The following is a 13,644-nucleotide window of genomic DNA, read 5'->3' as shown; positions in this document are numbered from 1 at the left end:
GCAACAGCGTTTTAATAAAAACTTGCAGCAAACACATCCTGCCAGCCTGACTCCAGAAATGAAGCACTTAAACACAGAAATACATCTGATCGCTAACCAAACAAATGAGGCTGTTAAGATAATGGTTCTCCCACTGATATCACTTCTTCCTTCTTCTCCAATGTTGGGAGTCGCCTGGAACTTCCTGGTTTTTAGTGGTGCGCAGTTCAAAATCCAAATATGACCTCTTCAGTAACCATACACCGGGAAAGCATTAATTTCAGACTGTTTAATTTTAGTCTTAAATACTATACTAAACAAAACAAAACATTACATATCATGTCGCATATTGTTTTAACACTGATGTCAACCAGGGAACAGCGGGTACATTGTCAGAGTTGTCACTGGTTAGAACTTACTTCTGTGAAGCGCCTTGAGACAGCTTCACACAATAAATAGAACTGAATATTTTAATGTAAATGAAGTGAAAATAATACATTTACATAATTTCTTAATAAAGGTTTTACAGAGAAGCAGTTACTGAATAGATTTTTCCTAAATCATTATGGTCACACACCTTCAATAAAGCTCTGCCACCTTAAAATTACAATGCAAAAAAGAAGAAGAAGAAAATGCTATCTTGCTAATGTGGACACAAACCTTTATATGAGATACACATTTAATTATTGCAATTTTGCATGAATTTGTGTATACGCAATTCAAGAAAGCTGGGAGATAAAAATCTTTTAATTACTGGCCTGGGAAAGGGAAGTCCGGGGTCTTCTGCTGGAGCTGCTGCCCCCACAACCCGATCCCGGATAAGTGAAGTTGAAGATGAGTCATGAGTCAAGAATTACTGTGTAAAAAAAAAAAGAAAAAAGGAAAATGTAATTTGTCATTATAGGTGTAACACCTAAAATAAAAGTTGGTTTATTAATTTACAGATAACAACTATATTTTCAGTTTTGTATCCAATTAAAATAAAATTGAAAACTACTGGGAAAAAGGTATTTTCAGTTAAATACAGTGCAGATCAATTCTAGTACAGGAGAGACTTGATTTTATGATATGAAAGAAAAAAAAAACCTCCAGTATTTATCAGTTTCATTGTTGTTACTGCACAAAATTACTTGCATTTAATGGATTCCACATATCAAATATTGACAAAAATTAAATTTTGTACCTTAAAAATGAAGGAATATTAGTCTGTGTTCACTGGGGTGTTGTTTGACATTCTGAGAGAAATTTTTATCTCCAGTGTGGAACAAGTCCCGTTTTATATGGGACAAGTGAAAGTGTTGTCCCACTTGTCCTACTGACTGGAGTGAGACTGGGTTTAGAACGCAACAAAGTAAAATCTTCATCAATAGCCAAGTCAATCATTTTGGTCTGAACCAAAATGAACAAGTATTCCATTCTATTCTGTGAATGCAAAAGTAAAGTCATCGTGGTCCAAGAAAGAGCCAACAAAGGAACAGCTGCAGTAAAGGCGTAGAAAATCAGACATTCAGTCAATTATTTACAGAAAAATACAATGTCATTTATTCACTTTCTTTGTGGCAAAGGTGTTGGACAAATTGATGGACAAGAACAGAAAGGAGCCTCCATGGACTCTGATGTTTGCTGACGCTTTAATTTGTAGTGAGAGTAGGGAGCATGTCAAGATGAGCCTGGAGAGGTGGAGCTATGCTGTGGAGAGAAGGGGAATGAAAGCTAGTCAACGCATGACAGAGTACATGTGCATGAATGAGAGGCAGTATGGAAGAAAAGTGAGTCTGCAAGAAGTGGCTCAGGTAGATGAGTTTAAATACTTGGGGTCGACTGTGCAAAGTAACAGAATGTGGTACAGGTGAAAAAGACAGTGCAGACAGGGTGGAGTGAGTGAAGAAAGGTGGCAGGAGTGATTTGTGGTAAAAGGGTGTGTGAAAGGGAAAGTTTAAAAAACAGTGGTGAGACCAGCTGTGTTGTATGTTTTAGAGGCGGTGGTGCTACCAAACAGACAAGAGGCAGAGCTGAAAATATTATGATTCTCTTTGTGAGTGACGAGGATGGACAGGATTAGGAATGAACATATCAGAGGGACAGAGAAGGTAGGACAGTTTGTAGACAAAATCAGAGATGCAAGACTGAGATGATTTGGACATGTGCAGACCCAAAGTATATAGGGAGAAGGATGCAGAGGATGGAGCCACCAGGCAGGATAAGAGGGAGGCCAAAGAGGAGGTTCATGGATGTGCTGAGGGAGGACATGCAGGTGGCTGATGTGACAGAGGAAGATCCAGAGGACAGGGTAAGATGGAGACAGATTATCTGCTCTAGTGACACCTAATGGTAGCAACCTATATTATTTTGAGCCCTTAAAACTAATGAAAGCGTTATTTTAAAAGAAATGTCTAATTGCTTTTTGCTTGATTTGGATGCAAACACTCAAAGTGAAAGTCTCCATTTAACCACAGTGAGGTGCTGTAAAAATTACTTATAGACCTGAGTGTATATTAACAAGATATTCATAAGTTGTGGAAGCATTACTTTGCTGAAAACCTTCAGCTATTTAAGAAGAATTTCTCCTGACAGTTCAAAAAAAGTTAAAGTAAAGAATGTTAGTTTTGACAAGGACTATGTAAGAGAAGGAGCACAGGCACGCTGAAGCTGCTAAGAAGCCCCGGAAAAAGGTGGTGGTGGATCACATGGGAACTCTCCCTGGTGAAGGTGGGTGGGGGGGTATTGAGAGGCAATGAATCCCCATTCACGCTGTCCTTCACTCTGCCACAACCAATACAATAAGTCCCACCCACCTTCCCCTGCTTCAGTGATCCCTGACCCCACATTTAGGGCTGCTGTCCATGGCCTCTTTATGCTTCCACCCTGTTATCATCTACAATATTTACTTCTCATCAACCACACAGCATTCCTGAATGACTGCAAAGCTCAAGTGCTCTCTTTCCCACCCCAGTGTCATTCTTAAAACCTTAAACATGACCAGAAGTGGAAATACATCTGCTGAGGTTTGACTTTTCCCATTTAGAACTGTTCGGGAAAGCAACAGTCAATGAATGAACAAAATATGACACATCAATCTATTATTTTACATTCTGTTGATGTAATCAGCACAACAAAATGACAAGAAACGACTAAAGATATCTTCACTGCCACAACAAACATGTATTGTAGACAATTTAACCTCCATCACCATGGTTAAAATCATGTTACATTAACTGTACTCAGCTTTCAAAGTGGTGACGGAGCAGAAGCAATGCCTGGTGTTGCTGTGGCAGTTGTGTGCCTTATGATAAATAATTTACCGATCAGCAGCATAATAAACTGTGCTGACTTGGTGTTACGGAGGTAGGCTTGGAACCAGAAGAACCTCGGTTTGATTCTGTCAGACAGGAAACTGACTAAGTTGTCCCTGGCTAAGGGCGTTAATCAAATCAAATCAAATCAATTTTATTTATATAGCGCCAAATCACAACAAACAGTTGCCCCAAGCTAGGGCGTAATTTTGGGTAGGGACGCTAGGGTCACGTCCCTACCAATATTCAGCCCCCTACTGTGTAATCACGACCAATAAAACCGCTGTCCTCCATTATTATGGCACATAAAGGTGCCACTGCTCGAAGCCCCCCTCTTTAACGTAGATATCCTTGTCTGATTAGCAGTGATGCCGGTCTAATCTGACCACTTTTTTTTAGTAACGAATAATCTAACGCGTTAATCTTTCCAAATCAGTAATCAGGTCACTGTGCGTTACTATTATTTTTGCATTATGGATCGAAAGCAGCATTAAACTTTGTCTGTGGGCAGGGGGTCGGAATTCGACAGAGCTACACACTTTAAGCTAGCTGTGAGCTTTTCATCCGCGTTGTTCTGCAACAGCTACGACTCGTCCTCACCTCTTAAAGCACAGTGACAACAGCACACCTGCACTGAGCTTTACAGACATTTTTATGCTTTTTTTTTCCCAGAGCCGCTCCCAATCTGCTGCTAAAAACAGCTGATCCTCCGCTACGCGTCAACAACTAACACTATTTTCCACTCAAATGCACCTAAACTCTCTTTCTGAGGAGCACATGATGTGAAAATGCAATAAAACTTTCTTACCTGTAAATCTGGTCCTGTTTTCTGCATAAATAAATGTTATCCATTCTTTGCGCTCAAACGCCAAAGCAGGGGTGAATCCAGATGGAATGGGGGCGTGGGGCAAAGATGTGCCCCCCCACAACACCCCTAGATTAAAGGTCCAGTTTTGAAGCCTTTTTTTTTTTACTACAACTACTAATACTACTTAAAATAATAATAATTTCAACAAGTAAAATGTTTAGAGAGAATTTAAATGTTAGAAAAATGTTAGAATGAATTTAATAGTTACATTTATAAACAATGTAGGTTAGAAATTGCAAGTTTTACTGTTACAGTGCTGTCAACAGTTAAATATGAGGTCAAGAAAGAGGTCTTTATTTTACTTTTTATAAAACAAGTATTTATTTTCATTGAAGTCAAGAAAGGGTGACTATAAAGTGAGTTTTGGCAAAACAAGTATCATTGTCATGTTGAGGTGGCAGAGGGTTGTTGTCGGCAGCTGGGGAAAGTAACTAAAAAAGTAACTAGTAATCTAACTTAGTTACTTTTCCAATTGAGTAATCAGTAAAGTAACTAAGTTACTTTTTCAAGGAGGAATCAGTAATCAGTAATTGGATTACTTTTTCAACGTAACTGTGCCAACACTGCTGATTAGCTACGCGTTTCTCGCTAACTTGGTTGGCTATCCCACTTGTCACTCCAAGCAGCACACTTCCCACAGTAGCCGCGACCACCCATCGACCCCCGTCCACCCCGCCCCTATCTCTCTCTCTTGAGCTAGACTTTGTGATATTTGGTAATGGATATTATATATTATATATCTTGTTTCCCAAGAAACAAGATATTTGTTCATTCTTCACAGTCAGGAATGTAAGTGCAGGGTCTCCGTCAAGCTTTAAAAACTAAGCAAAATCCCTTTCATGAATGGAAACCCTTCTTAAAAGCATTAGGGTTCTTCTGCTTTTTAAGCACTAGGCAGGTTTTAGCAACATGGCAGGACACATCATTAGAGCTAGGCTACTGCACAGTTGCAGGGAACTTATTAAAAGACTCTGCGGGCGGACACAATAACAGACAGACAAACGGGAATCAATTCATTCACGAATAGGGATGGGTATCGAGAACCGGTTCCTTTCGGGTATCGTTAAGAAATGATTCGATCCACCGACATCAATAAGCTTTTTGCTTAACGATTCTGTTATCGGTCCTTCAGAGTGGCCATTATTTTGGGGGGTGTTTGTCAGGAAAATGATAATTTCTCTACATCGATTACGGACCCTGCAGTGGGTCCGTAATCAACTTTTCTGCAGCGTGGCTTTGCTTTGAACCTTGAACCAATCAAAGCAGTGGTTCGCAGATTGAAACAGTACTTCGATTGCTTTGTTTATTCTTTCTTTCTTTCGCTTAATTTTCCCCTGCTAAAACCCTAAAGAGCATACGTCTGTGAGTATTATTTACCTTTTCTATGTTAAACCGACCTGTTATGGTCTTCTGAAACAGTTGATAGATGTATTTTATAACTTAAAAACGGGAGCGATGCTAACGCGTTAGCGTGTCTATGGTATTTTCAATGTTAAAAGTTAGCATTAAGCAGTTGCAGCTGTCGTCATGTTCGGGTGCATTTGTTTTCAAATTGTAATATTTTTTAAATTTATTTTTGTTTATATATTATAATCTAATGATTATTATATACAATATATACTTATTATATACAGTTTTAGAGAAAGAGACAAAAAGAACCTGAATAGAAACACAACAGAAAATATACTCAACAAAAATATAAACGCAACACTTTTGGTTTTGCTCCCATTTTGTATGAGATGAACTCAAAGATCTAAAACTTTTTCCACATACACAGTATCACCATTTCCCTCAAACATTGTTCACAAACCAGTCTAAATCTGTGATAGTGAGCACTTCTCCTTTGCTGAGATAATCCATCCCACCTCACAGGTGTGCCATATCAAGATGCTGATTAGACACCAAGATTAGTGCACAGGTGTGCCTTAGACTGCCCACAATAAAAGGCCACTCTGAAAGGTGCAGTTTTGTTTTATTGGGGGGGGATACCAGTCAGTATCTGGTGTGACCACCATTTGCCTCATGCAGTGCAACACATCTCCTTCACATCATCCGTGAAGAAAACACCTCTCCAATGTGCCAAATGCCAGCGAATGTGAGCATTTGCCCACTCAAGTCGGTTACGATGACAAACTGGAGTCAGGTCGAGACCCCGATGAGGACGACGAGCATGCAGATGAGCTTCCCTGAGATGGTTTCTGACAGTTTGTGCAGAAATTCTTTGGTTTTGCAAACCGATTGTTTCAGCAGCTGTCCAAGTGGCTGGTCTCAGACGATCTTGGAGGTGAACATGCTGGATGTGGAGGTCCTGGGCTGGTGTGGTTACACGTGGTCTGCGGTTGTGAGGCTGGTTGGATGTACTGCCAAATTCTCTGAAACGACTTTGGAGACGGCTTATGGTAGAGACATGAGCATTCAATACACGAGCAACAGCTCTGGTTGACATTCCTGCTGTCAGCATGCCAATTGCACGCTCCCTCAAATCTTGCGACATCTGTGGCATTGTGCTGTGTGATAAAACTGCACCTTTCAGAGTGGCCTTTTATTGTGGGCAGTCTAAGGCACACCTGTGCACTAATCATGGTGTCTAATCAGCATCTTGATATGGCACACCTGTGAGGTGGGATGGATTATCTCAGCAAAGGAGAAGTGCTCACTATCACAGATTTAGACTGGTTTGTGAACAATATTTGAGAGAAATGGTGATATTGTGTATGTGGAAAAAGATTTAGATCTTTGAGTTCATCTCATACAAAATGGGAGCAAAACCAAAAGTGTTGCGTTTATATTTTTGTTGAGTGTATAAAACCAACTAACAATGAACATACATAAATAAATACATACATACAGAAATAAATAAGTGTTTCCTGTGAACACTTAGTGACTCTTACACCTCCATTTCATCCCTGTCTTATTTAAGTTTAATGACAATTTGTTTTGGTCAAACCATATTTTCAATGTGTTAATTTCCTCAGTGATTTCCTCCAGAACTATCTGCCAAACTAGAAAACTGCTGCATCCTAGTAAGAGCAGACTACTACTGGAATGAATCTGAATAAGGAAAGGTGTTTTTTTTTTTTTTCTCACTAAATGGATGCTGCACTCACTCCAGTTTATTGTCTGGAATAGTCGAAGATTGCATTTCACAGCTTCTAGAATTCATTTTCGTGCAGGTGGTGACATATCCATCCCTGAATATGTCAATCATGAGTCACTTTTGTGCGTATTAAAGTTACTAACTGGGACTCCTGTCTTGTTGCGAGAAAGAAATGAGAACTGTCCTCCGTTCTGTTCACACAGCTCCAAACACTGCGCGGCTCTCTGCCAAGTCAAGTTAGAACGATAGAGTCCAGTCGGAATTAATAACTTCAAAGCGAAACACAGTTTTGTTTATTTTTTTTTATGTCCAGAGATCAAGGGTACAGTGACCAATTTCATATTTATTTACTTTAAGACTCAATGAAATACATAGAAAACCTGTAAAGCCTACTTTTAGTACAAAATTCACGAGGTATCAATAAGGAATTGGATCGATAAGCAGAATCAATAATGGCATTGATAGATAAAATCTTATCAATACCCATCCCTATTCACGAACGTCACAACACTATCAGATTGGGTCATTGCAATACTTTGTGTTAAATATCCATCCTTGATGAATTCAATTTAAATGTATAGCTGGAGCAATGTTGGGTTAGTTGCTTTGCTCAAGGTCACTCCAGTCATGGATGGAGGTGTAAAGAAAGGTAAGGTTGGGATTTGAGCCTGCAACCCTGTGATTGAAAGACCAACTCCCTAACCATTGGGATGGCTCGTTAACCTATAACATCTGCATAACATGAACATATGATTGGTAATGCAAAAAAAAATAAAAAAAAATCTTTGTCTAGGAGCACTTTTGTGTCCCCACCAATATCAAAATCAAAGTTACTCCCCTGGCCCCAAGGCGCTTTATATTACAAGGCAAAAGCCATACAATAATTACAGAAAAACCCCAACCCCCCAGGAAAAATACATGCTGTGGAAGAGAGCAGAGATCAATCACCAATGATTAAATGCAGAGTGGTGCATACAGAGCAAAAAGAGGTGAATAAAAAGAAACACTGGGTGCATCATGGGAAACCTCCCAGCAGTCTAAGTCTATAGCAGCATAACTAAGGGATGGCTCAGGGTCACCCGAGAGGAGCCTGAAAGCTGAAGGCTCTGCCTCCCATTCTACTCTTACAAACCCTAGGAACTACAAGTAAGCCTGCAGTCTGAGAGCGAAGCGCTCTATTGGGGTGATATGGTACTATGAGGTCCCTAAGATAAGATGGGACCTGATTATTCAAAACCTTATAAGTAAGAAGAAGAATTTTAAATTCTATTCTGGAATTAACAGGAAGCCAATGAAGAGAAGATCATCAAGCAAATCTCTTGCATGGCAGCACACCAACATGCCTGTGTGTGTGTGTGTGTATGTGTGTGAATGGATGAATGTGAGGCATCACTGTAAACACACTGAGCATCTGCACTGGATGGAAATTTAACACATCCATATTTGTCATATCTGCATCAGTACAGCTTATATTTATAAAGTACATTCTGAATATGAGGCATAGAGTCAGATAGAAGAAGTAGAGAGGTGACTCATCACGTGACTGTGCCACCAAGGAGGCAGACATACAATAGAACAAAAATCCAAATCAGTTAATTAAAACTATTAGCTGATTTGGAATTACTCTATATAGCGACTCAGTGACTACAATATTACTTTCTGGAGAAGCCAAAAGAAAAACAAGTTTTTACATCACAGTATTGTGCTAAAACGTATTTGATCAGTAGGTGACAAGATGATGAAGAGCTGCTCTAGCAACACCTTATGAAGCTGTTAGGAGAGAAGCTTTCAGCTAAGCTCAGGAGTCTCCCAGGAGGAGAAAGTGAGGAACCTTGTGGTAATTTTTGAACCCGTGTTGTCCTTTGACCTCCACATCAAGGATGTTACAAAGACTGCTTTTTTCCATGTGTGAAATATAGTGAGGTTCTGCCTCATCCTGTCTGTGGCTGATGCTGAGACCCTTATTCATGCTTTTGTTTCTTCTAGACTAGATTATTGTGATGTTCTATTTTCAGGGTTACCGCAGTCCAGCATTAGAGGTCTTCAGCTGGTTCAGAACGCCACCGCCAGACTTTTGACACTTAGTAGAAGGTCTGAACATATCACACCCATTTTGGCATCTTTACACTGGCTCCCTGTCTCTGTGAGAGCAGATTTTAAGGTTTTGTTATTGACTTATAAAGTTGTTCATGGACTGGCGCCGTCTTATCTGGCTGATCTGGTGGAACCTTACGTGCCGGCCCGGGCTTTGCGGTCGCAGGATGCTGGATTTCTCTGTGTTCCCAGGGTGAAGAAGAAGTCAGCGGGTCAAAGAGCTTTTTCTCATCATGCTCCCACCCTGTGGAACGGTCTTCCTGCAACCATGAGACAGAGTCCATGGACATTTTTAAGTCAAGACTTAAAACCCATTTTTTTTCTCTTTCTTATGGATAGTTTTTTATTTTTTATCTGGTTTATTCTTTTACTTCTGTTTTAATTATGTATTTGAATTTTTTATTCATTTTTAATTATTTAATTTTTATATTGAATTATTTTGTGTGAGGCGCCTTGAGACGGCTTTTATCAGGATTAGACACATTATAAGATGATTAAATTGAATTGGAGTCACAGCTTGGACACCAATGTACCCTTAGACAAGATGCAGTTTAATCTCGTCATAGCCGACACTACTTTGTGGCCTTTTTCTCTTTGGCCAGCTTTCATTTTATTACCAATGCTAATGTTATGTCATGGTTGGCTATCCCCGACTCCACTGTGTATTGGGGAGGTGCTATGAAGCATTGGTTCATGACACAGTCGGGCTGGGCTAATGTAAAGTCAGTTTCTGCAGCAGCAGTTTTTCCATGTAGTTGCGGAAAAACTACGTCCTCTGTACCAATACTACCACCACAGTAGAAAACTAGTATAGTCACATTTCACAATTGTGGTACTGAGTTAGTACTGAAGTGTCAGTTCTCGTGACATTCCCACACCAAACCGCACTCAAATGTAATCAGGTTATCTATTCTCCAAGAGGTAACTATGGAGTAAGTATCAAGGGTTTACTATGTATTTGTACTCAAAAATGTGTCAAGGCAAGGATGCAAGAATAACAACAGAACATCTCACACTATGTACACACGGACCAAACACAAAACTGCTTTTCAAAGACCTTTGCAGTGGCAGTGTAGCAGCCAGTTTTGTTCCTTCCTGCTGAATGACTATGTTGCCACCTGGTGGCTCTAGTCTAGACACTCCTGCACCATTTTTCTCTTCAAAGCAGAGACAGCCTTTCTCCTCTCAATTTCAATGGAGCTTTATTAACATGGTAACATCCGTTTACATTGTCAAAGCAAGTGTTAAAAAGAGCAACAAAAATAAAAATTATTAAGACTTACATACAGTTAACAATATTCTACAGTAAATAAATGTGTAGACAGGAGATATGGGATTGAAATGATAGTAAAAATTGTGCTTTTGGTGTAGAAATATACTGTCCTATAAAATGTGTTATACATAAATAATGTAGCAGTTTAATCTCCTGTATTGGGTTTACGGTGGTTTATGTCCATCATTTCCTTCTTTTTGTGTCGCAGCAGCTCACAAAGCTTGCTGCTGTGTTTGCACATTGTTGTACTTCGCCCAACAGATACAGAACTTTTCTGATGTTGGTGTGCTCTCAAAGTATTTTGGGGTGTTTGTGACCTGTGGGAAGTATGTGTCTCTGATGTCTTGGTATACAGCGAGCAGGTGGTGAGGAAGTGCAGCTCGGTTTCCACCTCGTGTTGTGTCTTCTCTGAGGAGCCAAGTCTGTCTGTGGCGGTCTTTCTCCATGACGAAGCTGTGCTCATGGTCAAGGATTTCCTGAGCTTTGGGTTGGTCACAGAGCTCAGGTATTCTGCCACAGAGCACTGTCTGTTTAGGGCCAAATAGTATCCCAGTTTACTCTGGTTTTTGGTTGATTTTTTCCAATGTGTCACATAGTTTTCTTTTCTTTTGTTCCTCTCTCTTACACACACAGTATACAGTGAAAAGAAAAATAAGTGACAAAAATATAGGTGAGAAAATGACAAGAAAGGACAGGATGTGCTGCTGGGTTCATTTTATGTCATGCACAACCTGGCTGTGTTGGTTCCTGTGCATTTTGTGCAAATGGGCACATGGGGCTACATTTTCTATTAGTTTGTGCCAACACAAACCTTCTGTTGACAAACAAAAACTAATGTGAGTATTTATTAAAGAGGTGTCAAGTTTGTGAGGGAAAGGCGTGGAAAAGTTATTTTTTGTGGCTGGCCTCATTACATCTTTATTTGAAGGAATTTCCCATCTGGGCTGCAAAATGTGGGGAGGAGAGAATTTAAATATTCAATTTACTACTAATTGAAAAGAAAAAAAAATGTATTTCTGACATGTCTGCATTCACCATAACTCAAAGGAAGTGCAGCTGAGAACAGAGTGTGGTACAAGGGAAAGAATGATTGCACCCCTTGTTAATTTATCTGGAATGCCAGAGAAAGACATCAAGAGACACTGATCATCCAGCCACAATATTCTTAATGTGGTAGTTAATTAAAGAAGCTCTCCAACCTCCAGCTGGAAAGAGTCTTCGTAATACACCCAGTAAACCTTGAAATCCTGCATACTTGGTATCCGATTCTTTGTAGCGGGAAGTTCACAGGCCACACTTTCACCTTTGTTGTCCAAGGTCCAAAGATCACTCCTGCTAACAGGGTAAGCACATGTACTGTCCCAATGTGACTAGGAGTCTCTCCAGGTTGTCAAGCAGGAGAGTCAGACTATGGCAGGTTTCCAGCAGTGATTGGACACGTCCATTTGAACCCAACTGACGCTGTATCGAGAAGCAAACACACTCCATCAACGTTTCTGTGTAGGCTCTCAGTTGTCTAGGTGGTTTTCTGTCGTAGTCAGACTACCAGAGCAAGAATTTTAGCTGAGGAAGCTTCTGCGATCTGAAGCGAAACATCCTCGCGTCAAGCAACCCAGTTCAGTCGAAGATTCAAGCTTCTCTACACTCCATCAATGTCCAGGTTGTGTCGGCCTTTACAACCCAAATTACCAACACCATGGCTAAATAGCTAATACCCATTGATGATGCCTTAAAAAGATGTGATTGAAGAATAGCCACTTAATTATCGTATTCATCACATTTAACAGCTGTTGGTAACGTGCATAACTATTTTAAGTCGCATTTCATCCATAGCTCACATGTGTTTTTAACAGGGAAAACTGTAATCAGGTCGTGGAGACTTCAGTTGAAGAAGGCCTCCACCATTCCAGGTTTTGGGGCAGATTGGAACAGTCTGGTTTCAAGAAAAGAAGCCAGCACTTACTGGACACAGATGTATTTCTGTAGCATTTTTTGGAGAGTGTTTGGAACCATTAGAGCTTTACAGATTAAATTTTGAAGGATGCCAGTAGTGATTATAACAAAGAGTGAGAACATAAGTGTTCAGTCACTTGAGTTGGATCAATTGTAAGACACATCAATATTTTAAAGAACTGAGAATAAACAGCTGTTGCCAAAAACAAATTTGATCACAAGTACAAAACTGGAAACTTTTTCATTATCATTCACCAGATTCAAATGGAAACAAAGTAGCATGAAGTTTAACATGAAATGTAAACCCATACATGATCATCTACATTTTATGAATATATCAGCAGCACTTTGATGGTCTTTTTCTGATCATCTGGCTCCAATAAGCCTTTGAGCAAAGCCGCAATCAAACCCTTATGGCTTTGCTGCAATGGAGCAGTGGTTTTAAAAACATCTGCTGTCTGTTCCTATTGTTTGGTCTTGTGTTGGGCCATAATATTTGTCAAAACAAATACAGAAGAGGATGAGACCATTTATATAATAGATTTGAATGAATTTGTTTGTCGCAGTCCAGATAGAAAATAATACCATCAGTTTGTCAAACACACTGTCTGCCACGACACGAGATACTACTCTGATCCTTAATTTATTTCATTATGAAGTAAAAGATGGGAAATTATCAGGGGTGAAAGTAAGAGCTTCTCACACTCGCATCATATTAAAGATGTGAATATTAAAGACTGCTCTTAACCCACTTGCAGCGCCGCTTTTATGGAGCGCTTCTCCACAAAAATGTCAAATAAAGTAAATAAAATGAAACAGCCACACCAGCGAGGGTGAAAGTAAGATTATTCAATCATATCTGTAACAAGTTGAAAGAAATATGAAACCACTTCACTAGAATATGTTGTATATCAGAGAAATTAATTTCATTCATGTACATTCTTATATTAGTAGAATATACAATGTTGAAGTGACTGTCATGTGACCCACCAAATTTAGTGAAAAAGCATTTCCATTCTATGAATTTGCTCTTACAGAATATCTCAGGATGGAAAACCTGATGTTAAGGAAAAAAAAAAACCCAAAG

At 39.6% G+C, this 13,644-nt stretch overlaps 1 protein-coding gene across 1 annotated transcript in view; it reads right to left on the bottom strand.

Annotated features, from left to right (window-relative positions):
* Positions 1–608: 608 nt before the first annotated feature.
* Positions 609–13,644, bottom strand: part of spice1 (spindle and centriole associated protein 1) — a 55,911-nt gene continuing 42,875 nt past the window's right edge. The window contains exon 18 of the mRNA XM_034169319.1: positions 609–835. Within this exon, the coding sequence (XP_034025210.1) occupies positions 826–835 (10 nt within the window). The 3' untranslated portion in view covers positions 609–825. The remainder of the gene's footprint in view (positions 836–13,644) is intronic.

This window comes from Thalassophryne amazonica, chromosome 1, assembly GCF_902500255.1.
Source record: "Thalassophryne amazonica chromosome 1, fThaAma1.1, whole genome shotgun sequence".
NCBI lineage: Eukaryota > Metazoa > Chordata > Actinopteri > Batrachoidiformes > Batrachoididae > Thalassophryne > Thalassophryne amazonica.
The sequence above is the reverse complement of the archived record's forward strand: the minus strand, read 5'-3'. Positions and strand labels throughout refer to the sequence as shown.